This window comes from Eurosta solidaginis, chromosome 1, assembly GCF_040869045.1.
Source record: "Eurosta solidaginis isolate ZX-2024a chromosome 1, ASM4086904v1, whole genome shotgun sequence".
Lineage (NCBI taxonomy): Eukaryota > Metazoa > Arthropoda > Insecta > Diptera > Tephritidae > Eurosta > Eurosta solidaginis.
The window spans coordinates 5,014,403-5,041,423 of record NC_090319.1 but is presented as its reverse complement, the minus strand read 5'-3'; the positions used below and the strand labels follow the sequence as shown (position 1 = coordinate 5,041,423).

At 39.2% G+C, this 27,021-nt stretch overlaps 2 protein-coding genes across 5 annotated transcripts in view; one reads left to right on the top strand and one right to left on the bottom strand.

The window, feature by feature from the left end:
• Dpck (Dephospho-CoA kinase) overlaps window positions 1–27,021 on the bottom strand; it is a 435,691-nt gene that overhangs the window by 27,954 nt on the left and 380,716 nt on the right. The window lies entirely within an intron of this gene.
• Window positions 1,521–4,654, top strand: LOC137246950 (D-aminoacyl-tRNA deacylase-like). 4 transcript variants are annotated; one of them, XM_067778022.1, is made up of 5 exons: window positions 1,521–1,658; window positions 1,725–1,815; window positions 1,882–2,117; window positions 4,177–4,370; window positions 4,447–4,654. In XM_067778022.1, exons 1-4 carry the CDS (start codon window positions 1,616–1,618, stop codon window positions 4,344–4,346), a joined length of 540 nt encoding a protein of 179 aa, XP_067634123.1. In that variant the 5' UTR covers window positions 1,521–1,615; the 3' UTR covers window positions 4,347–4,370; window positions 4,447–4,654. The 4 variants fall into 4 exon arrangements, with proteins under 4 accessions (XP_067634123.1, XP_067634112.1, XP_067634103.1 ...); XM_067778011.1 differs by having other exon boundaries at window positions 4,429–4,465; XM_067778002.1 differs by having other exon boundaries at window positions 4,177–4,465.

Below are 27,021 nucleotides of genomic sequence, written 5' to 3'. Positions count from 1 at the left end.
TAAAATTTTATTTCTGTACTTTTTTATTCTGTATTTTTGTACAGTACGTATCACAATATCTCTTTAAACAGCTGTTAAATCATTATACTCAGAGCGCTTTGCACACAGATTGACTGGGTAACGGTTGGTTGTACAGGTATAAAGGAATCGAGATAGATATAGACTTGCATATATCAAAATCATCAGTACCGAAAAAAAATTTGATTGAGCCATGTCCGTCCGTCCGTCTGTCCGTTTGTCCGTTAACACGATAACTTGAGTAAATATTGAGATATCTTCACCAAATTTGGTACACGAGCTTATCTGGACCCAGAATAGATTGGTATTGAAAATGAGCGAAATCGGATGATAACCACGCCCACTTTTTATATATAAAATATTTTGGAAAACACAAAAAACCTGATTATTTAGTAAATTATTGAAATTTGACGTGTGGACTGATATTGAGACTCTTGATAAAAATTTGAAAACAAATTTTAAAATGGGCGTGGCACCGCCCACTTGTGATAAAATCAATTTTACAAATATTAATCATAAATCAAAAATCGTTAAACCTATCGTAACAAAATTTGGCAGAGAGGTTGCCTTTACTATAAGGAATGCTTTAAAGAAAAATTATCGAAATCGGTTAAGGACCACGCCCACTTTTATATAAAAGATTTTTAAAAGGTCGTGGACGAATAAAATCAGCTATATCTTTGCAAAAGAGAGCTTTATATCAATGGTATTTCATTATCCAAGTGCATTTGTAACAATAAATAGGAAAAACTTCAAAATGAAAAAAATGGGCGTGGCACCGCTCCTTTTATGACTAAGCAATTTTCTATGTTTCGGGAGCCATAACTCGAAGAAAAATTAACGGATTGTAATAAAATTTGGTACACAAATTTTCCCTTTAGCAGGAAATATTTCTAGACAAAATGGACGAGATCGGTTAAAGACTGCGCCCACTTTTATATAAAAGATTTTTAAAAGGGTCGTAGAGGAATATAATAAGCTATATCTTAGCGAAAAACAGCTTTGTGTCAATAGAATTTTACTTCCTAAATTGAATTATAACATTAAATTGGAAAACACTACAATTTTTGAAAATGGGTGTGCCAACGCCTCTTTTATGACTAAGCAATTTTCTATGTCTCGCGAGCCATAACTCGAAGAAAAATTAACATATCGTAATGAAATTGTGTACACATATTTTCTTTATAGCAGAAAATATTTCTAGTAAAAATGGACGGGATCGGTTAAAGACCACGGCAACTTAGATATAAAACAAGTTTAAAAGGGTCGTAGACTAGAATAATAAGCTATAACTTAGCAAAAAATTGTTTTGAATTAATGATATTTCACTTATCAAGTTTTATTGTAAGAGGAAATGGGGAGACATTGTTTTAAACGGGCGGTGCGACGTGTTATGTAGAAAAGTAATTTATCTGAAATGAAATGTACAATTGAAGCTCACTCTGAGTATATAATGTTCGGTTACACCCGAACTTAGACACCTTTACTTGTTTGACATTAGTTTCAACTTTTTTGTACAAACGGTAAACATCTAACATTTTGCAGGAAAATGCTTATTTTTTTTTCAATTATTATTCAGTAAAGTGAATTAATAAAAATGAAAGCTATAGTACAAAGGGTCACAGCAGCAAAAGTAACAGGTATATAAATAAATATAAATTTACACATGTACCTATGTTTATAATTAATCTTCCATTTTTACCAAGTTGGTGACAACCTTATCAGCTCCATAGGACGTGGTCTATGTGTTCTTGTTGGCATAACATATTCGGATACAGAAAGGGACGTGGATTATCTGTAGGTGCGCATCTTGCGATTTATTATTGTATAGATACACCTATATCATTCTTGAACTGTCGACAGGGTACGCAAACTTCTTGCCCTACGCCTATTCGAAGATACCCAAGGAAAACGATGGCAAAAATCTGTAAAGGATGAAAATTTGGAAATATTATGTGTCTCGCAATTCACACTTTATCATCGACTTAAAGGCAATAAGCCCGACTTTCATTTGGCTATGCAAGGTGATGCCGCACAAAATTTGTATAATACGTTCTTGAAACGTTTGCAGAATGAATATAATGTCCACAAAATAAAAGGTAAACAAGTGTGACATCGCTTGAAACTATATTATTATTATTATTTATTTATTATTACGGCGTTTTAAGCCTAAAACTTAGATTGTTACAAATTATAACTATATTTTAATAATAATAGGATTTCTAGCGTTTGGGGTGTCGGAATGCATGAGATTCCGATCAGCACAGGAACTGGTGGTCCCAACGGCCGAGTATTGGAGTCATCTCATTGGGAGGTTGGAAGGACGTGTTCTCAATCCTGCCCTGCTCCAAGACGTATGATTACACAGTTTTATTATTTATGCTGTCGGAATGCATTTGATTCCGGTCAACCCAAAAGCTAGCAGCTCAGCAGAACGAGCCACTCTTATCGGACGGTTGGAAAGGACGCGTTTCCAATCCTCCATGAACCAGCTTTTATGTACACACAACCAACTATAATATATCATTGTTGTAGGAATATACGTGATTCACATGAACACTCCAACTGTTTGTCTGGGACGATATTTTCCGTAATTCTTTCCCATTTGATTACGAGCGATATATGTTTTTGACCTGATGCATAAGGTTCCTCTGTGTCTATTTGGATTGCCATGTACGCTCAAGGATCAGTAACATGAAATACAGATACAAAATATTTTATCTTATTGGAAGGGTTTTGCAATATTCTAATAAACTTTTTTTGAAGGTGTTAAAGTTTTCACAATTTTTAACATGATTAGGTAGTTCATTAAAACATTTCAGGCCCTTGTAAAATATATTTTGCTTGTCCATTTCTGTTTTGAGAGGAGGTAATCTAAAATTATTATTTTCCCTGATTATGTAAGAATGGGTTTCATTCACATAAACAAGTTTTTCACTTAGGTAGGCTGGTAATTTACCATGCTTGATATAAAATACAAATTTCATACTATGGTAAAATATCAACTGTTTTACACTCAACCAGTTTAGTGCATCAAGCATACTCTTTATGGAAGTGTCGTACCTCACTTTCAATATAAATCTCATAGCTTTGTTTTGCATAAATTGTAACCTGTCTACTTGTGTTTCATTGGCAATAAAGAATATTGTAGGGCAATATAAGAAGTGCGGTTCTATGTTGGATCTATATACTTTCAACTTATATTTCTTACTAATAAGTTTACACGATCTCTTCCAAAATCCAATTTTTTTGCCCATTTTGGCAACAATATAATCAATATGATCCGTAAACCTCAGTTTATTGTCAATCAGGATCCCTAAGTACTTAAATATTTTGACATCCTCAATGCCTGTATTCATTATTTTTAGATCTAAATTAAGTGATTCTTTATTGGTCGTCCTAGATAAAACCATGAACTTAGTTTTTTTAACGTTAAGCTTGAGTTTATTAATGCAAAGCCATCTATACAATGAGTCCAAATCTTCTTGCATTTTGCTCCTTGCTATTGAAATCTCCGATTCATTTACTTCAAGTAGCGCATCATCTGCAAACAACCTGATTTTACTATATTTCAGTGCTGATGATATATCGTTTATGTAAATGTTGAACAGGATTGGCGCTAATACCGACCCTTGTGGTAAACCTATGTCCACTTGTGCCTCGGATGAGACTACTGACTCGATGGTTGTTCTTTGTTTCCGGTCTGATAAGAAGCTTCTAAACCACTGTAATTCATTTTCCCTAATACCAATTTTTTGTAGTTTATCGAGCATTATATTCCTATCAATTGTTTCGAACGCTCTTTTCAGGTCAATGAAAACTGCTACTATATGTTTTTTCAGGCTCAGCTCTTCCTTCCAGCTAGATATGACGTAATTTAAGGCCGTCTCGCCAGAGTGCCTTTCTCGGATTTACCGGATTGTCCCTTTATAAGGATTTTATTATTTTCTAAGTAATTAAGCAGTTGATTTTTTATTACAATTTCTAGAATTTTTTCTATGTTCGGCAATGTATTTATCGGCCTTAGTTCTTCTGCCATTATTGAACCTTTTACTTTCCTAATTGGTACTATTGTCGAAATTTTCCACATATCTGGCACTATTCCAGTAGTCATGGATTTGTTTATACTATTCTATTTATAATAATTTTTTTTTATAGATGGCAAATTCGGAGCCTATATGCAGGTGTATATACAAAACGATGGCCCTGTTACAGTAGAATTGGAATCTCCCATTGAGGATGTAAAAGCTAAAAGGCAGGCTCAGTCAAAATTGCAGGATACTAACGAAGATAAAGACAATCACTGTCTCAACGAAGTAGCAAAGTAAAGTAGAATGTTTTTGTGTAAAAATGTAAGTTATACATTTATGCAACTTTCTATGAAATATTATTTCGTTGTAATATCTTTAGAAGTTTTTCTGTATAAAGTTTAAGCAATTACACTGTATGTGGGAAGTCATATCATTTGTTTAGTTGATCTCGAATATCTACGAATGACTGCATACAAGATTTTTCCCGGACACCCGTACCTTTGGACACTTGTGAGCCTATAACTTGGTTGAATATAAAACGATTTTCAGTTTTTATCCTTTTTGTATATCACAAATTAATAAAAAAAAAATGGTTTTTTGGATGCATACAGACAAATGATCAAACATGTCCTAAAAGTGTGTATTCCATTTTAAAGAATGAAGTTTTGTCTCCAAAAATGTTTAAAATCGGTTGGAAACTACATCAGTTACAGTCATATTAATCTGCGAAGGGTGATTCTAAGTTTAGACAACAAAATTTCTTAGCCGTTTCCATAGTATTAAATTTTTTTCAAATTTTGTTTTCTTTAAAATTTTAATAACTCAGCCAAATTTTAGCATTTGGAAGTATCCACCAAATCACTTCTTAGCTTGGGTTAAAGTAAGGCTACTTCTTTATTATTTGGCATTTGGGTACCTTGACAAGGTGCAAGCTCAGTTCAAAGTTGATAATAAGATAATTTAAAAAACCTTTAAAACCATAATGGTAGTTGCAAAATGTTTTTATGTTGCCCGTCTTTTACAAACATCAAATTAAGCTCCTTGAATTTGACAAACTCCTCCCTAATTGGAAACAAATCTCAAGACCTTTGGAAGTATGTATGGGCCACAGTAAGTATCTAAACTTAAGAAAATGGTGTGGCGACCGTAACAGAAAAAAGAGAAAAAGTTTAGTAGCGTGGAAACTAGAATTTCCGCAAATTTATTTCTTTGCACGCATGCGTACCGTAAATATTACAATGCCAAAGTTTCAATAAGAAATGTTATACCGTTTAATTTTTATCTAACTTTTTATACTTGTCGCGACAGTAACATTGGGTACATTTTCATTATTAAGTCACAATTTTTGAACTAATCAAGCAGGAAAAAAAAGGGGGGAGGGGGAATACCACTATTTCAAGTCCACTGAATTCAGTGGTACTAATCATCTTCATTCTATGTTTGCCGTCATTCTCGGGATGTTGACTAATGTTTGGGCCTGGTTGACCTTAAAATATTTTACTTCAATATGGGTATCACATGAAACGAGCTGCTTAGACCTTTTCAGATATGACGTATTTCATTTCTATATGCCAAACGGTTGTGGAAATATCGCCCAAAATACACTAGATAGATAGATAGATAATTAATTGAGGATCGCACTGCGACCATTGGTCTATTGTGCCCTCAACTGCTTCACAGCACCTCATCCAAGCCGACTTCTCTGATGAACCCTAGCAGTTCACCTGGCTTGAGGGATTTGATGTGAGAGTGCTCTGGCCATGGTGAGCCCAAAAACTTAGCCCTACGTCTTGAGATTGCGTCACATTCCAGGAGTATATGTTCCGCCGTCTCCGCTGATCGATCACAAAATCGGCATGTGTTGTTCGATAGGATGCCCAGCTTCTGCATGTGGCTGTTCAGTCTGCAGTGCCCTGTAAGAATAGCTGTTAGGATCCTCAGGTTATCTTTCGACAGACCCATTAATGCTCTATATCGAGTTGTGTTGTAGCCCCCCAGCAGTAACTTAGATTGCCTCAAGCCTGGCATATTGCGCCAGTGTTCTTCCCTCTTATCCCTTTCTTCTAATAGTATATGCCCTCTGATTTCCTGCAGGCCTACTGGCAGGAATGGCTCAGGACCAATAGGTCGTGTCATTGCTGCCTCCTTTGCCAGGCTGTCCGCTTGCTCATTGCCATCCACTCCCCGGTGGCCAGGAACCCAGCCCAACAACAGTTTGTTGTGTGCTCCTAGTCGACTTAGCTTTTCAACGCACTCAAGTACTAGTGCTGATTTTATTTCAGACGCCGAAATCGCCTTGAGGGCGGCCTGACTGTCACTGAGTATAATAATTGTTTCGTTGGAGTATTCGCGCTGAAGGTTCAGGTCAGCACACTGGCTTATAGCGAACACTTCCGCTTGAAAAATGCTCGGGTGTGCTCCCAGAGGCGTTGATATCTTGGCTCTGGGTCCAATGACTCCAGATCCAATCCCCTCTGGCGTCTTCGAGCCATCTGTGTACCATACTATTTTATTTAGCTGATGAATGTACACAATTCTGCTTTCCTCCCACGTACCCTTGTCTCCCAATTCTACTTTGTACCTTCTCTCATAGACTATCTCCCTGAGGATATCATCCCTCGGGAGTTGAGAGATTGGCATCTTCTCTCTCAATTCCTCCATGTTCCGGGACGATATAACTTTACCTATGCCCGAGCCCTCCTTAGCAATATTCAGGAGGGTTCTCTTGGCTGACTGCTCTATTGATATATGTAGCGGGGTCAGATCAAGGATAGCCTCCAGCGCTGCTGTAGGGCATGTGCGCATAGCTCCCGTGATGCATACACATGCCAGTCGCTGAAGTTTTGACAGCGCTTGCCTCGTCGTCGCCCGAGTTGCTCTCGATGCCCAGGCTATCGAACCGTATGTTATCATAGGTTTTACTATCATGGTATACATCCATATTAGCACATGCGGGCTACAGCCCCATGATTTGCCTGCTAGACGTTTGCATATCATGATGGACCTCGTGGCCTTAGCTCTCATGGAGTCGAAGTGCTGTTTCCATAGGAGCTTGGTGTCAAAAGTGACCCCCAAGTATTTCACCGCGGTTCCCTGTTCTAGTGCCACGCCATTTATTGTAATTGCTCTCAGGGCCGGTAGGGCCCTTCTTCTGGTGAAAGGGATGATGGTCGTTTTAGATGGGTTGATGTTCAGCCCCACACTGGCACACCATCCCTTCGTAATATTCAGTGCTCTCTGTATTATGTCACAGAGCGTACTCTCGAACTTACCCCTTGCAATTATGACGATGTCGTCAGCGTATCCCTGGCATCTTATGCCACTGTCAGATAGCTTTTGCAGGAGTTCGTCCACTACTAGGCTCCACAGAAGGGGTGATAGAACACCTCCTTGAGGGCACCCCCTCGTGGTATTAACCTTAACTGCGCTGTTGCCTACATGGACTTCAGCGATTCTTGTGCGGAGTAGATTGTCAATCCATCTCTGGATAGGCATCTGAATTCCTCTTCTCTGCAGTGCTATATTTACGCTTTCATGAGATGTGTTGTCAAAGGCACCCTCAATGTCAAGGAAAGCGCAAATCACTGTTTCCTCTGTTTCGAATGCCCTCTGTATTTCAGATGTTAATTGGTACAGAGCTGTGCCCGTGGACCTACCCGCTCTGTACGCATGCTGGCTATGATGTAAGGGCCAGCTCTTGAGGGCGTTCGACCTGATTTCTTGGTCCAATATCTTTTCCATTGCCTTCAAGACAAAGGAAGTTAGACTTATTGGTCTGAAGGACTTTGCCTGCGAATAGTCCTTTTTTCCTACTTTTGGTATGAAAACCACTTTTGCTCTTCTCCACATCATGGGTATGTATCCCAGTGCCAGACTATCTCTCATGATCCTGGCCAGATGTGGGATGATCTGTGTCCCTTGCTGCATTAGCACCGAGTAGATGCCATCCACCCCCGGAGATTTGTATTTCTCAAAGGATTCCACTGCCCATCTGACTCTGGCCTCACTGAAGAGGGAGTTGGCCAGTTGCCAGTCTGATGGGGTTGGTTTCACTCTGGGGAACACAGGTTCCGGTACTTGCGGAGAGGCACCCGGAAAATGCGTGTGTAGCAGGGCCCTCGCTCGCTCTTCCACCGTTCCGGTATAGGTACCGTCTGGAAGCCTAATCGCTAAGTTAATCTCCCTCTGATCTTTGGCTAGGGCCTTGTGGAGCCTTGCCGCTGCAGGTGTGCTAGAAATTCCCTCGCAGAAATTTCTGAAACTTTCCCTTTTAGCTTTCCTTATCTCTTTATTGTACTTTGTTAGATTCTGAGTGTATTCCTCCCAGTTGCCGGTTCTTCTTGCCCCGTTAAAGAGTTTCCTGACTTTCTTCCCACCAGGGGGTTGCCTTCTTACCCTTAACTAAGGAGACTCGGCAACTGGAGTTGTAGGCATCTATCATTATCTGATTTGCCCTATCTACCCTGCCCTCTAACTCAGTACAGTTAGTGCTTCTGCTCTTATTTCTAAAACTATCCGCGTTAGCCTCTATGATACTTTTATAGCTGCCCCAGTCTGTTTTCCTGGGATTTCTTTTAGGGCTGTATTGCCCCGATACAGCACCCAGCTCAAACCTTATGATCCTATGATCCGATAGGGAGGGTTCTTCTGAGACTCTCCATTTCGAGATCATATTCTCAGTTAGGTTGTTGCCAAGTGTTATATCTAGGACCTCTGCTCTGACTCTCGTGACAAACGTCGGTTTGCTCCCGACGTTATATATATTCAAATCGTTGCTGACTATATATTCTAGTAAACACTCACCCCTTTGGTTGGTATCATTGCTGCCCCAATCCGTGTTGTGGGAGTTAGCATCGCTTCCTATGACCAACGGAAGTTTCGCTCTTCTGCAGTGTTCCACTAGCTTCTGCACGTTAACTGGAGGGACTGTGCTGTCGTCCCCCGGGAAGTAGGCTGCGGCCAGCACAATGCTGGTGTTGTCTCCATTCACCTTTGCCTCGATCTGCACCGCCACCAGATCCCGGCTTAAAAATTCTGTAATGCAAAAATAGTTAATGTTTGACTTAAGCATTACACATGCTCTTGGTCTCTGCTGTGAGAGATCCCAAATAACTTTGTTATTACTTACATTAAGGCCCCTCACCTGTCCCTTGTAAGCCCAAGGTTCTTGTATGAGGGCGATGCCCAGATCATCCGAGGCGAACCTCCTCACCAGTACAGCCGAGGCTGCAATGGCGTGATGGAGGTTGATCTGGGCTATTTTTATGCTTGTGCCGGTCATTTTGGCCCGGCCGGCCTCATCGGATCATCTTCATCCGATAATCCGCTCTCGCTTTCGTCCCGCCTATTCAGCTCCAGATCCTGGAGGTCGAGGCCCTCGATGAGCTCTTGTGTGGTGGGGATTTCCTTTTCATCCCCAGGCTGCACGGTTTTGTCCTTGCTTGCTGCGGTGGGAGGGTTTGTGGTCTCGCGAGCTCTGATGGTATCGGTGCTCGCGTCCGTCATGTTTTCGTCCGACAGCTCGCCTCTTTCGGTGCCCTCTGCCTCCGCCTTGTCTTCCGGCTGCACACTATTCCCTGGTTGCCTCTGCCTCCAGGGTCTCACTAGGACCAGGCCGTACCTATAGTGCAGCTTAAGCCCGTTCCTGCGTATGATTTGATACGATTCCTCGTCTATGCCTACGTCGAGACGTAGGCCTGTTTCCTCTGCGCTACAATTTATGACGCGCCATCTCTGCGTCCTGAGGCCCTCATTTTGGTTGGCGAGGAGCCGTAACGCAAACTCTTTTGGGCGTTCCGCACTTCTGGGGAGGAACATAGTCACATTATGCGTTGGCGGTATTTCCTCCCCGCGTCTCGTGCACAATTGTGGCCCTGTCCACCCCTCAAGCGTCGGTATTACTTCAACGAGCCATTTAACTGTTTTTTCGTCCTCACAGTCCACGAGGAGCAGCCCTGCTCGGAAATATACCCCGCAAAAAACTAGGGCATGCCCACATCCCCTGAACACTCCGTCCATTATGAGCTCTTGGAGATTCGTCAGGTCTTCTTGACTTAGGGCCTCCGCCGGGTAGTTACTGGGCAGAACAGCTATTCGGATACCCCTAAGGGCTTCCGAATAGCTCTGCTGCCTTGGTGCCATCCCAGCAGGTACCCCAGTCGCCCTGGCTTGAATCTCCCTGCCCGTGGGTGCAGTGTTCCTGGGAGCGTGGGCCCGTTGCCTTTTTGAGCTCGGAGTTTCCTCCGGCGTAATTTGCCCGATCCTGCGCTTTTCAGCGGGAGCGGGCGCATGCTGGTCAGCTGCCGCTGGCTGTGCTCTCCTTCCTTCTTTGCTTCCACGTTGAGCGTTGGCTTTCCTCTGCCCGTGGTCTAGCTCATGCCTGCGCTCATCTGCCCTGGCTCTTGCCTCCCTGGGCGACAGGCCTTCCTCTAGATACCGGAGGTATCTTTTTACCCCAGCCCCACTTAGTCCAAAGCGTCTCTTGTCATCCAGCGCTCCTGGACTGCCCCGTGGTGGAAGTGCAGGTTGTCTGCCTCTGTTGTGCCTTCTGTTAGGCCGCTTCCACTCCTCCGGGTTCCGCTCTGTATTTTTCCCTTCGTTGGACCTTTCATAGGTGCCCTGTGAGCTGCTATTGGAGTCATGCTCCGACGGTGAACGCCTAGACTTACTCGTCCCTCTAGAGGGACTGCTAGGGTGGTGGTTTTCGTGCTTGGATGCACCGTCGTAGCCTCTCTTTGTCAGCTTTTCTCGCTCTCTTGCAGTTAACTCTGTTGTTTTCTCTTTCGGCCCGCGCTGCGCAATGGAGGTACTGGGCCCTCCATGGATCGCGGGTTTGTTTCCTGCCGCCGCCTTCTGCCCACCTTGTTTGACCTGCCCGCGCTGCTCACCGGTGGATAGGGGTCCACTGGGGATCGCGGGTTTTTCTGCTTCCTGGTAAATTGCGGTTTAAATCAATACCCCCACCATAGAACAGTACTCGTAGCGCTCGACCTATCAAAAGGTTTTGATACGGTCAACCATGGCTCGTTACTGCAAGACCTGGAAGGGTCTACCCTTCCCCCATCTCTTAAAAGGTGGACCGCAAATTATCTGGGTGGTCGGCAGGCATCGGTGCAATTTAGAAACGAAACATCAAAACCAAGGAGAATTAAACAAGGGGTGCCACAGGGTGGTGTCCTATCCCCACTTTTGTTTAATTTCTACATATCCAAGCTACCTTCACCACCGGAAGGAGTCGCAATCGTTTCCTACGCCGATGACTGCACAATAATGGCCACAGGCCCAGGCCCAAAGATCGATGCGCTATGCAATAAAATAAACGGCTACCTCCCTGATCTCTCCAGTTTTTTCGCCTCGCGAAACCTGGCATTATCACCGACTAAATCTTCCGCGACCTTATTTACAACATGGACGTCCCAAATGTCGACCATTTTGAACATCCACGTCGATGGCACTACGCAACCGACTGTCCTACACCCCAAAATCTTGGGTGTGACGTTTGATCAGGATCTACATTTTGGTGAGCACGCAGCCGCAATTGTTCCGAGAATTCAGAGCCGTAACAAAATCCTCAAATCCCTCGCTGGCAGTACTTGGGGAAAAGATAAAGAAACGCTCATGACTACATACAAAGCAATTAGCCAGGCCGATTACGTGCTACGCGTCACCCATATGGTCGCCAAGCCTAAAAATCACCCACTGGAAGAAACTACAGGCCTGCCAAAATACTGCTATCAGAATCGCCACGGGCTGTCTTCTTATGTCCCCAGAACACCATCTGCATAATGAGGCGAGAATACTCCCCATCAGGGAGAGAAATGAGATGCTGACGAAACAGTTCCTGTTGAATACCCAGAAACCTGGGCATCCCAACAGACATCTGATTGATGAACCAGCACCGCCTAGGGGCTTAAGGAGTCATCTCCGTAAGCATTTTGAGGAAATACGGCACCTGAGAACCCAGCCGTATGAAGTGAAAAAACACGACCTGCTTGGTGAACTCCACAAACAGGCGTCGGACCTTTATGCCGGGAATTGCCCGGTGAATCAGTACTTAACGAAAATTATCCAAAACTCGCGGAAGAGGAACGCATACTCCCCAGGGAAACGCGTGTCACTCTTGCTCAACTTCGTTCTGGATACAATAACAGGTTAAACTCTTACCTATCCAGAATCAACCCCGACATACAAAATGTATGCCCCGCTTGCAATGTGTCCCCACATGACACCAACCATCTCTTCAATTGTAATGTGGAACCAACGCCTCTAACACCCCTTTCCTTATGGTCCACCCCTGTTGAAACGGCAAGGTTCCTTGGACTCCCGTTAGAGGATATTGATGACAATTTGTGATCGGTCGTGGCTATTAGGTGGGGCGAGCATTGCTACAACAACAACAACAACAAAGAAGCACGTCTCTTCATTGCGATTTTTTCAATTAAAAGCATTTTTTTGTTTTTCAGCTGGAAAAAATGTTTTATAATTTTTTTAAAGATTTTTGATGAAAATACATCCATAAATATTTACTTTGGATATTGCTATTGAAATTTTGGATTATAAAGCTTGTCGGACGCTATAATTTTTTAAAAGTGTATGTTGCCATTTGGCAACAAATGCCTTTTAAGGTGTTCAAACTCTCAAGAACATGCGGCCAATTTTAAAATTGCATACATTCATTTGCGCTTGAAACTTACAGAGATCAGACTTTTTTTGAGCTTAGGCAAACATTTTTAGACATGTCACGGAAAATGCAAGAAGCTGATATCGAAAAAATTCTGATAAATTTTGACGACTCGGATATATCCGATACAGAGCACTCACATAAAACAGAAACGTTTGATAATTTAATAAATGCATTTGACGAAAATGAAACTTTTTTGATCGAAGAGCTTTCCCGGCAAGATCAGTACGAAATTAATATTTCAAATATTGACGTCATGCCAAGACTGCGATCTCTTCTTATACGAAATAATGTAAAATTTGGAATTTGGGCCACTGGTACCATACGAGGAAATAGGATTGGTAAAGTACCTCTCAAATATGAGAGGGAGTTAAAAAAAGAAGGGCGAGGTAGTTTCGACTTTCGTATAGAAAGAGAAGACAATATCTTTGTCATGAAATGGCTTGATGGTGGTACCGTTCAACTTGTGTCTTCAATTTATAGTGATGAACCTTTACGCAAGGTTCCTATATTTTGTTCTGAACAAAAGAAAAAGATTGAAATAACTCAACCTAACTTTGTCAAAGTGTATAATAAAAACACGGGTGGAGTGGATAAAATTGACTTTCTTTTGTCACTATACCGTATATCAAATCGATCGCGAAAATGGACACTCAAGGTATTTGACCACTTCATAGACGTGGATAATAATAACTAGGACTAGGATATAAAAGAGACTTTTTCAGCATTGACCCAAATACTCAAAAGCACATGGATCTTTTAGAATTCCGACAAGATGTTGCTGATGGGCTAATTGCTCTGTCCAACAACAATGAGTGTTCTAGAAAATGTGGGCGGCCAAAAGCCGCATTTAGCGAAGAACGTTTAGCTAAATCGAGATGTACAAATGAAACAGCACCTGCTGTTTCCATACGATATGATGGAAACCAACATTGGCCGGAGCATCCAAAAGAGAAAAGCATATGCAAAATCGACGGCTGTTCAGGATATACTATAGGTTCAAATATTCAAAATGCCAAATTCACCTATGCCTCCCTAAAGGATCTCGGGATTGCTTGAAGGACTACAATTATATAAGCTAAATACCTGCAACTATCGTAATAAAAATATGAATTCTTAATATTATTTTTAATATTATTACTATTATAATTATTGTTATTATCACTATTATTTCCAGTATTATTATTCATTATCTTCATTACTTTTTGATTTGTTGATTAAAACATCTTTGTTTCAAATATTACGTATGCAGGGTTTTCTATACCTTTAACGAAATTTGTTGCCATATGGCAACATTGAAAAAAACCATTTTCCGAAAATAATTTTGAAAATTTTTTATTTATTATTGCTAACGGAACCAATAAGAGGTCTCACGTAAACTTTTAGATTTTTGGACGGCTCTATAAAAAGATGTACTGAAAGGGTTAACTAAACTAATTTATTTTATTTGTATTTAATTAGCGAGCTTTGCTCATATTGCTTTATACAATGGTTTTTGTAATTGATATTAGAGAAAAATTGTAAGTTTACAAACGGCGATGGTTACTAGGACATGTTTCTGAATTTCACTTCTTCATCAGCTAGCTTTTCGGGAGCTGAGCGTTGAACTCGAATCTCCAACATTCATATCAGTGCAGAGCTAGATGCCTTTAGCTGCTGAGCCATATGAATGTCCCATTGTTCGCTGTACTCTAAGAGTTGCCTTTTTGTTTATATTCCTTTTGATCACGATGTAGGCACATACACTCTGTATGTAGTTTATTCCTGATGGTGTGGGTATGATTTTAGGCGCGCTTTTTGAAAGCTTAGTAACATTTGTTCGGATTTTTACAGTATTTGTTTTTAATACTTCCGCTGTTACTATTATATCAATATGATCATTTGTATTTAATTAGCGAGATTTGCTCATATTGCTTTATACAATGGTTTTTGTAATTGATATTAGAGAAAAATTGAAAGTTTACAAACGGCGATGGTTACTAGGACATGTTTCTGAATTTCACTTCTTCATCAGCTAGCTTTTCGGGAGCTGAGCGTTTAACTCGAATCTCCAACATTCATATCAGTGCAGAGGTATATGCCTTTAGCTGCTGAGCCATATGAATGTCCCGTTGTTCGCTGTACAATTGGTCTCTAAGAGTTGCCTTTTTGTTTATATTCCTTTTGATCACCATGTAGGCACATACACTCTGTATGTAGTTTATTCCTAATGGTGTGGATATGATTTTTAGGCGCGCTTTTTGAAAGCTTAGTAACATTTGTTCGGATTTTTACAGTATTTGTTTTTAATACTTCCGCTGTTACTATTATATCAATATGATCATTTGTATTTAATTAGCGAGCTTTGCTCATATTGCTTTATACAATGGTTTTTGTAACTGATATTAGAGAAAAATTATTATTAATTTATTTTATTTTGGCTATGACTTCGCCATAGCATTTAACCATATATGTAATACTCCTATATTGCTTATAGACAATGCTCGCAATGTGTTTTGAATTCGAAATCAAAACAAGACAGCCTATAAAATTTTTGTGATTGAAGCAGCATAAGTGTGCCAAGAAAAATTTTAAATTTAGGTACATTCGATTATTGAATACAAAAACAAAAGCGTTTAAACAGCAATAGCAGTGTTTCGTTTGCCCGTGAAAAAAAGGCCTATCCTCGCTTAGATAATGCTCAGGAGACCCATCTAGCGGCTGTGGTTAAACAACTAGCTACAGCACAGGGTGTACCGAAAAGCGGAGACACAACCCTCTGTGTACACTAAAAAACTAATCATGTCGCGACCGTAACATTTTAAAAAGCTAATAAATCAGAAAGGGTCAAGAATTGTTTTTTTTTTTTTTGAACGCAATGTAGTTTTAAATTTAGATATGGTAACAAATTCTGAAATAAGGCGTTATTCAAACGTTTTCTGAGGTAGGGCATTTTCGAAACTTCAGCCGAGATAATATTCCACTCAGCAGTCGGTATAATAGCCGTGATTTTTTTTTTACACGCGTATAGACACATATTTCAGTTACATCTGAGTATAATGCGTATTGAAATTTAGTAGTTCTAATTTTATGCGCAGCAATTTCAGAGGTGTATTTAAAGTTTGACGCTTAGCAGTCCATATAAAGTTTAAGCCTAAACGTCTATAGATGTAAAAAAAACAGCTAATATATTATATATGTATTTATGTCAAATGCAACAAATATAGTATATACTAACATGTTACATAGATTGGACCAAATGAACCCATCGGCTCCTCCACTGATTGCGCTGCCAAAAATTCACTAGCCGGACACTCCAATAAGGCCCATCATTAATTTTAAATCGGCATCATGTTAAAACTGTCCAAATATTTAAAAACGATATTGAAAGATACTCTGGAGCTAAGGAACGAATATGCAATGGCTAACACAACAGAACTAATAGAGAAACTTGAGACGGTAGAGCTAACAAAGAACAGCAAATTGGTATCTTTTGACATAAAAGATTTATACCAATCAATACCACTATCGGAGACTTTGGACATAGTTAGCTCATCAATAGTTCATAATATAAAAACAAAGTGAAAAGTATGCAAATCACAAATACGCTAAGAACCACTTTACGTCAGCCATTCTTATGGAAGTGTTTATGCAAAATCTGGAAGAAAAGTACATACAGAAGCTTAAGTCCAAATTAGGCGTGCCATTTTATGCTAGATATGTGGATGACATACATATATGCGTTTTAAATACTAATAACAAAGAGCTTGTACTGGAGTACCTCAACAAGCAGCAGGGGAATATAAAATCCGCAATGGAAACCGAAAAAGACGGAGGAATCAACTATCTAGACCTCACGATAAATATTGATAAAGTTGCCAAAAGATTTAACTACGACATATATAGAAAGCAACGGCCACCGACACAATAATACATAATACCTCAAATCACCCCCAACAGCATAAAAATGCAGCATTAAGGCATTTGGTGCATATACTTGAAAGAACACCTTTTACACAAGAAGCATATAAGAGAGAGCTTGAAGTAATATATAACATTGCTGCAAACAACGGATATAAAAAACATTAGTAGATAAGCTCAGAAGGACGCATGGAGAACTGAAAAGAAATAATGAAAAGGAAAATAACAAAACCTGGACGACTATGACATATACTGGAAAAGCAACATATAAATTGGCAAACTTCTTTAAAAAACACAACATTAACACAGCGTTCAAAACATCGAACAATCTAGGCCGAAAACTAAGAACTAACTAACTCAGAGGATCCGTTTAGCAGCCACGGCGTATACAAGCTAACCTGCGGATGCCAACGCAGTTACATAGGACAAACAGGACGACAAATAAGAACGAGGTTCAGAGAACACATTAGATATTAAAACAGAAAAACACGGAATCCAAACATTATACCAGAGTCTAACTTCGCGAATCACATGGTCAAAAATGAATGTTCCCCAGCAAACATCAATAAAACAGGGTTCTTCACATACAAGCAAAAGGCCGTCGTCTCAACAAACTCGAAAACATGGAAATCTACAAACAGAAAACATTCGACGGTAGAATAATAAACGAATAGATAAATACAATTTCTGACACAATATTTGAGCCATTAAAACTTGTTTACAAGAAACAAAGTAATCACACAGGCACAACAGACAAACACACAACAACAAATAAACACAAAACAATAAACGAACCAAAGCAACAAACCCACAAAGAAGATCAGATGACTAGAATTACTGACTTTTATCTGCCTAACTCAGCCACACAAATCGATCAGTAAAAACCACCCTCGGTTCTGAATGAACACACAGCACATACACATAAATATAAGCAAGCATCAATTTTGACAATACCTGCTCATGCACCTACGAACTATAAATACAAGACAAACGACAACAACTGATCAGAACGAAAATCTTCACTGATGATGGCACAACGCCGAAACCGGTTTGTCTTGAAACCAAATTTGACAAGGGATGACGGAAAATCGTTTCAAAATACATCATAGTAAAATAGTTTTTTTTTCGCTTAAAAAAGTAAAAACTTAATTCGCAGTTTTTTGAAATTAGCTTCCAAAACAGGTATGAACCTTCGAAATTGGAACCTTCTAAATATATTCTTTTACTGTTTTAAAACAACCTAAACAAATATGTATGTGTGTGCAAAAAAGTAATTTCACTATTTTTCTAAGATAGGCTACAAAACTATGTATCGGCATTCGAAGTTCGAAATTGGAATCTTTTTTTCTTCATTCCAAGTTTATAAGTATGACAGGCCGAAAAAATCGTAAACCTATGTCTTTTTATATTTGCGAAGATCTGAATTCGAAATCGCAACACAGCTTATATTAAATTAAAGTGTCCAATTTCGAGGCTAACTTCGAAAAACGGGTGAATCAATTTTTGACTTATGCCTCAGTCTTAATAAAATAGGGTTGATCGAATATTCACACAAAAACTGATTTTGCTCTTACTGTATTTGTTTGTATTGTTGCATAGAGAAATGATTGTGTAAACGAAGGAAAGCAAGTGCAATTCGAACGACGCCTTAAAGAATAGTAAGCAAGCTTTCGATTTCCGAATGTGGTTAAAGGTCGGCCCATCTTATAATTTGTTTCAAAAACGGTCTTTCTCAATAGATTATTTACGTTCCTGAAAGAAACTTTTAGGTGGCTCGTTTTCAATCGAATACTGGAACAGGCATTTGCAGAGCTAGGGTGTTTTTCGCTTCTGTGAGCTGGCGGATAAAATGCCGGTTTAAATTCTCTGCGAATGTGTACATTATAATTTCATCAGTCGACATTAACATTAAATTGTGGAAATGATTTGATATTTTGTTGCATTAACAACGTATAATGTATTTTCTTCGAGGGGTTTTCCAATAAATTGTTGATATGATATGAAATTTTGCCGGCCTAATAATAAAAATGTATATATAACTACGTGTAATGTACTTTCTTCGTCCTTTGGTATGATGCAATAATACGAACGCATGATCGCGTCAGTTCGTGTCGACATGACTTCGTTGTACGCCGCGTTTTGGTGAGAAATTTCTTAAAAGTAATTAAATAATAGTAAAATAATAAGCAAAAACACACAGTCATTGTTAAAATTGGAAGAAACTTTGATTCCCATTTTGTTGAGTTCAGAATACGACATTGTTTTCACTGTTGAAAATACGGATCATCCAATTGACGCCGAGAAAAATTTGAAGGCAATTGATAGCGATCAAAAAGAAGACCAGTTAAAGGAACTGCTCAAAGAGTTAAATGTGGAGTACACTTTGACAGCATTTACCGGTAAGTAAATAAAATTAATTAAATTCATTCATAAATAATATATTTTGCACAACACATATAGCTTGCTGATTCACCTACAATAGTCTAAAATATTTAAATAAGGACGATTTGGAGCAGATTTTTCCTGGAAACGGAAATATTGGTCTCAGGGACGAACTCAGGGGAGAACAAGAATGGTAACATATATATTTTTTCTTTTTAATACAAAATACGTACACATCAAATTTTACTCTGTTTTCGGATATGGATACATCTTCAAGCAGCTCAAGTTCCATGCGCAGTTTGAGTAACTCTCAAGATTGTGAGAGTTGCTGTATTACTTCAACATCCTTAGCGGTAACCGACTTGTCAACTATTTATCATTATTTTATAAATATATGTATATGCTTTACATCCCTTTAATTGATAGAGTGTTGGCAGCATTCTTAAATTTTCCGCAGCTGGAATAAAGATGCCAGAAGTATAACATCAAGAAAAAATATTTCTTACTCCTTAAGTATTAAAGCGTTTCTAAAGTTTATTACCTTTCTCAAAGACCATTGCGAAAGCTTACCAAACCGCATTGAATATGGCAGCACTCGGTCTTTTAGTATTGACGGTTGTCCTTATTATAAATCGATTATAAATTTAGAAATCCTGCCATCACAAGTTTCAACAAATCATCATCATATCAGTCATTAGTTTAACTCATGATCATTGTACAGATTTACAAGTATGATATGTATGAGAGGGAAACAATTTCTTTCCCTTTCTAACACACGGCAGTTTGACACTTCGGTCAGTGTCAAACTAGCGTGGAAACCAGTGGAACCTGCGTGGAACATGAGTTTTGACACTGAACGAAGTGTCTAAATTACCGGGGTTGCTTCGTCGAAAGCGACACAGGGAAACAAAAAAGGGATCGGAATATCAGATATGGGTTGCTGTGATGGTGCATTTTTTTGAACGAATTTAGAAGGAAATTTTAAGTGCACCCATATGGGTAATTCAGAAAATTATAAAAAAGTCTTCAATTGGGGTATCTGAGGACGCGTAGTTATTTCAGAATTAAGAATACAAACACGTGAGTTAAGTTTTTCTACCCGTTCAAAAGTTCTCCGCGAAAAACAGTTTGAAACCGAGGTCGACTGCAATAACCCGTCCAAAAAAGCGGAAAGAAAAATGAATAGACGCGTTTTGTCCTGTTGTCAATAGTCCGAAGAGAAAAGGTATTCGAATTATTGGAAGCGAGGCCAAAACGCGTCTATTAATACCTAACCCGACGGTTTTGGTCGTGTTTTAGCAATCGTCCCTGGTAATAAAGTATCACAATTTGTTAATTAAAATTGTCCAAAATATATGGTTATTAAAGAGAGATGTAATTAAGTGCTCGTTTGAAAGTAAATAAGTATATTTCTTTGTAATATAAGAAAAAAAAGTTTTAAGCAGTTTTCGATAGCAGCTACTAAACTTTTTTTTGTCCTAAGAAGTACAACAGTGCCAAATAGCATCCACAAAAAAAAACGAACAAGAACAAGCATTTTATCAGGTGAGCGTGGCTGTGTATGTGCGTGCTGCTACATATCCTACTTGTAGACCTGTACAATGCTCATGATGAAATTAATATTCAGGTGTTCTATCCCGTTGACGTTTTCCCTTGTACTGACAAGTGCGGCATGCATAATTTAGAAGATTGTCTATCATACATAACTGCCTTTGAATTCTACTACGGTCGGAGTAGATTTTACTATACGTTTAGGAATATAATAACTATGTAAGCCGCTACCAGAATTTTTTAGACGTAAACATAAACATAACTTTGTATTTCCCAAACATTATAGACAAAATTTTGCAGAAAACTTAATTTTTTGAGGAAATTTGAAGGAAAAATTTAGCAATAAAAATTCAGTACTTTTGTAAGTACAAGTAAATACTGGCAAATAGAGCTGCCGAAAAAGTGAGGTTATGTTGTTGACATCACCTTTGTTATTTCATTATGAGTTTAACTTACAAAGGTTGCACATATAAGAAAGGCTACTTTTTGACAAAAATAGACAATGAAGTCATTAAACTCTACGAAATTTTGACCATTTTAATTTACAATAGCAATACAATTTTTTTTATTGTAAATGAATATAAATTACTTGAATTTTCAGAACACTTTCAGTCTTATATCGTAGGGCTAAAACATACTTCTTTTGAAATTATTAATATAAAAACTTTTACTGGTCCACCTATACATTTATATTACATTTCTGATGGAACTATATTAATAAGAAATAAAATATTTTGAATTAAATTGTTTTATAAAAACATTTTAAGTTAATAAAATTTTAAACAAAATTATCTTCAGTGTGTTATTTAACACTAGCTTGTGCCCGTGGGTTTTATCCCACGTTTCTAAAAAAATATGCAGTGATAATTTAAATGCGGAGTTGTACGTCCACCACACAAAGGGTATCCGCGGTATCTGAGAAAGCAACTGCCATAGTGATTTCTCTTTTTGCTCTTACATCAATTAATCAAATTAAATAGAAATGTTTTTTTCCGGTTCCTCCAGGCGTATCCAAAAATATCAAACCTAAATAAAACAAAAGAATACTAAAGGAATAACAGCCAAACCCAACTCTGCAATCAAACTTTACGTGTTGAAATAACCTAAGTTTTTAAGGCAGCCATAGTTCTGAAAGTGTCATTTGTCTTGCTTTTTTTTTCAGTTCCATATATTACTGGTGCTGTTAGGAATTCACGTCATATAGCTCCTTACCAATTTTCATTATTCCATTTGTATGGTAGGTGCCACCCTCTATTTTTATATTGAAATTATGTTTAGCCTATGACAATCTTTGGAAGGTTTCTAGTGGGTGATTCTGATTTAGTTGTGATCGGCCGATTCGTTTAGGGCGCAACCCGATTTATACCTACATACAAACAGTCATAATTTTAACTTTATATATAAATAGATAGAAGATGTGGATAGACTGAAGCTAACAAAAAATTTTAACGGCGGAAGATTATTAAACATCTAAAAGGAATAACAGCCAAATAACTCTGTAGTCAAACTTTAGCTGTTATAATAACCTAAGTTTGTACGGCAGCCATTGTTCTGAAAAATTCCATTTGTAGGGAAGGTGCCACGCCTCTTTTCCCCAATTCCACATTTTACTGGAGGAGTTGGGACAACCTCATATAGCTCTTTACCAATTTTCATTATCCTACCATTAATACATCCAGAGATATGCAGTATGATAAACTCCATTTATATGGGAGGTGCCACGCCCCCTTCTCCCCCACCCACATTTTTCTGGGGGTGTTAGGGTTTGACCTCATATAACCCCTTGCCGAATTTCAATGTTCTGGCATGAATACCTTCAGAGTTATGTAGTACCAAATATTCATTTTGCATGGGAGGTGCCACGCCCCTTTTATATATCGATATTATTTTTAACCTATGACCATCCTTGAAACGTTTCTAGTGGGTTGTGCAAATTTGGTTGTGATCGGTCGATCCGTTTAGGACGTAACGCGATCTATACCTACATACATACATAAATGCATATTTTGAATTTAATATATGTATATAGATTTCTAAAATATCAAAACGATATTGAATTTTCATAAACTAACATTTTAGTCATATCAAATTTATATATTTTTATACTAATTTGAGCAGAGCTCACGGAGTATATTAACTTTGATTGGATAACGGTTGGTTGTACAGGTATAAAAGAATCGAGATAGATATAGACTTCCATATATCAAAATCATCAGTATCGAAAAAAAATTTGATTGAGCCGTGTCCGTCCGTCCGTCCGTCCGTCTGTCCGTTAACACGACAACTTGAGTAAATTTTGAGGTATCTTGATGAAATTTGGTATGTAGATTCCTGGGCACTCATCTCAGATCGCTATTTAAAATGAACGATATCGGACTATAACCACGCCCACTTTTTCGATATCGAAAATTTCGAAAAACCGAAAAAATGCGATAATTCATTGCCAAAGGCGGTTAAAGCGATGAAACTTGGTAGATGGGTTGACGTTATGACGCATAATAGAAAATTAGTAAGATTTTGGACAATGGGCGTGGCATCGCCCACTTTTACAAGAAGGTAATTTAAAAGTTTTGCAAGCTGTAATTTGGCAGTCGTTGAAGATATCATGATGAAATTTGGCAGGAACGTTACTACTATTACTATATATGTGCTAAATAAAAATTAGCAAAATTGGATGAAGAACACGCCCACTTTTTAAAAAAAAATGTTTTTTAATTCAAATTTTAACAAACAATTTAATATCTTTACTGTATGTAAGTAAATTAAGTCAAAATTTAACTCCAGTAATGATATGATGCAACAAAATACAAAAATAAAAGAAAATTTCAAAATGGGCGTGGCTCCGCCCATTTTCATTTAGTTTGTCTAGAATACTTTTAATGCCATAAGTCGAACAAAAATTTACCAATCCATCTCAAATTTGGTAGGGGCATAGATTATATGACGGTAACTGTTCTCTGTGAAAATGGGCGAAATCGGTGGAAGCCACGCCCAGTTTTTATACACAGTCCACCGTCTGTCCTTCCGCTCGGCCGTTAACACAATAACTTGAGCAAAAACCGATATATCTTTACTAAACTTAGCCCACGTACTTATCTGAACTCACTTTATCTTGGTATAAAAAATGGCCGAAATCCGACCATAACCACGCCCACTTTATCGATATCGAAAATTACGAAAAATGAAAAAAATGCCATAATTCTATACCAAATACGAAAAAAGGGATGAAACATGGTAACTGGATTGGTTTATTGACGCAAAATATAACTTTGGAAAAAACTTTGTAAAATGGGTGTGACACCTACCATATTAAGTAGAAGAAAATGAAAAAGTTCTACAAGGAGAAATCAACAGCCCTTGGAATCTTGGCAGGAATACTGTTAGTGGTATTGCATATATAAATAAGTTAGCGGTACCCGACAGATGATTTTCTGGATCACCTGGTCCACATTTTGGTCGATATCGCGAGAACGCCTTCACATATACATCTAAGGGCCACTCGCTTTTAAAACCCTCATTAATACCTTTAATTTGATATCCATATCGTACAAACACATTCTAGAGTCACCACTGGGCCACCCTAATGGCGATATCTCGAAAAGGCGTCCACCTATAGACCTAATGCCCACTCCCTCTTAAAATGCTCAGTAACACCTTTCGTTTGATACCCATATCGTACAAACATTCTAGAGTCACCCCTGGCCCACCCTAATGGCGATATCTAGAAAAGTCGTCCACCTATAGACCTAATGCCCACTCCCTCTTAAAATGATCAGTAACACCTTTCGTTTGATACCCATATCGTACAAACATTCTAGAGTCACCCCTGGCCCACCCTAATGGCGATATCTCGAAAAGGCGTCCACCTATAGACCTAATGCCCACTCTTTCTTAAAATGCTCAGTAACACCTTTCGTTTGATACCCATATCGTACAAACATTCTAGAGTCACCTTTGGTCCACCTTTATGGCGATATCTCGAAAAGGCGTCCACCTATAGAACTAAGGATTACTCCCTTTTAAAATACTCATTACCACCTTTCATTTGATACCCATATCGTACAAACACATTCTAGAGTCACCCCTGGCCCACCCTAATGGCGATATCTCGAAAAGGCGTCCACCTATAGACCTAATGCCCACTCCCTCTTAAAATGCTCAGTAACACCTTTCGTTTGATACCCATATCGTACAAACATTCTAGAGTCACCCCTGGCCCACCCTAATGGCGATATCTCGAAAAGGCGTTCACCTATAGACCGAATGCCCACTCCCTCTTAAAATGCTCAGTAACACCTTTCGTTTGATACCCATATCGTACAAACATTCTAGAGTCACCCCTGGCCCACCCTAATGGCGATATCTCGAAAAGGCGTTCACCTATAGACCGAATGCCCACTCCCTCTTAAAATGCTCAGTAACACCTTTCGTTTGATACCCATATCGTACAAACATTCTAGAGTCACCCTTGGTCCACCTTTATGGCGATATCTCGAAAAGGCGTCCACCTATAGAACTAAGGATTACTCCCTTTTAAAATACTCATTACCACCTTTCATTTGATACCCATATCGTACAAACACATTCTAGAGTCACCCCTGGCCCACCCTAATGGCGATATCTCGAAAAGGCGTCCACCTATAGACCTAATGCCCACTCCCTCTTAAAATGCTCAGTAACACCTTTCGTTTGATACCCATATCGTACAAACACATTCTAGAGTCACCCTTGGCCCACCCTAATAACGATATCTCGAAAAGGCGTCCACCTATAGACCTCATGCCCACTCCCTCTTAAAATGCTCAGTAACACCTTTCGTTTGATACCCATATCGTACAAACATTCTAGAGTCACCCTTGGTCCACCTTTATGGCGATATCTCGAAAAGGCGTCCACCTATAGAACTAAGGATTACTCCCTTTTAAAATACTCATTACCATTTTTCATTTGATACCCATATCATAAAAACACATTCTAGAGTCACCCCTGGCGCACCCTAATGGCGACATTTCGAAAAGGCGTCCACCTATAGACCTAATGCCCACTCCCTCTTAAAATGATCAGTAACACTTTTCGTTTGATACCCATATCGTACAAACATTCTAGAGACACCCCTGGTCCACCTTTATGGCGATATCTCGAAACGGCGTCCACCTATGGAACTAAGGATCACTCCTTTTCAAAATACTCATTAGCAGCTTTCATTTGATACCCATATCGTACAAACACATTCTAGAGTCACCCCTGGTCCACCTTAATGGCGATATCTCGAAAAGGCGTCCACCGATAGACCTAAGGCCCACTCCCTCTTAAAATGCTCAGTAACACTTTTCATTTGATACCCATATCGTACAAACACATTCTAGAGACACCCCTGGTCCACCTTTATGGCGATATCTCGAAACGGCGTCCACCTATGGAACTAAGGATCACTCCTTTTCAAAATACTCATTAACAGCTTTCATTTGATACCCATATCGTACAAACACATTCTAGAGTCACCCCTGGCCCACCCTAAAAACGATATCTCGAAAAGGCGTCGTCCACCTATAGACCTCATGCCCACTCCCTCTTAAAATGCTCAGTAACACCTTTCGTTTGATACCCATATCGTACAAACATTCTAGAGTCACCCTTGGTCCACCTTTATGGCGATATCTCGAAAAGGCGTCCACCTATAGAACTAAGGATTACTCCCTTTTAAAATACTCATTACCATTTTTCATTTGATACCCATATCATAAAAACACATTCTAGAGTCACCCCTGGCCCACCCTAATGGCGACATTTCGAAAAGGCGTCCACCTATAGACCTAATGCACACTCCCTCTTAAAATGCTCAGTAACACTTTTCGTTTGATACCCATATCGTACAAACATTCTAGAGACACCCCTGGTCCACCTTTATGGCGATATCTCGAAACGGCGTCCACCTATGGAACTAAGGATCACTCCTTTTCAAAATACTCATTAGCAGCTTTCATTTGATACCCATATCGTACAAACACATTCTAGAGTCACCCCTGGCCCACCCTAATGGCGATATCTCGAAAAGGCGTCCACCTATAGACCTAATGCCCACTCCCTCTTAAAATGCTCAGTAACACCTTTCGTTTGATACCCATATCGTACAAACACATTCTAGAGACACCCCTGGTCCACCTTTATGGCGATATCTCGAAACGGCGTCCACCTATGGAACTAAGGATCACTCCTTTTCAAAATACTCATTAACAGCTTTCATTTGATACCCATATCGTACAAACACATTCTAGAGTCACCCCTGGCCCACCCTAAAAACGATATCTCGAAAAGGCGTCCACCTATAGACCTCATGCCCACTCCCTCTTAAAATGCTCAGTAACACCTTTCGTTTGATACCCATATCGTACAAACATTCTAGAGTCACCCTTGGTCCACCTTTATGGCGATATCTCGAAAAGGCGTCCACCTATAGAA

Coding starts and splice junctions, on each gene's coding strand:
- LOC137246950 (XM_067778022.1), top strand. CDS start 1,616: ATGAAAGCTATAGTACAAAGGGTCACAGCAGCAAAAGTAACAG. Junction 1,816..1,881: donor GAAAGGGACGTGGATTATCT/GTAGGTGCGCAT, acceptor AACTGTCGACAG/GGTACGCAAACTTCTTGCCC. Junction 2,118..4,176: donor TAATGTCCACAAAATAAAAG/GTAAACAAGTGT, acceptor TTTTTTTTATAG/ATGGCAAATTCGGAGCCTAT.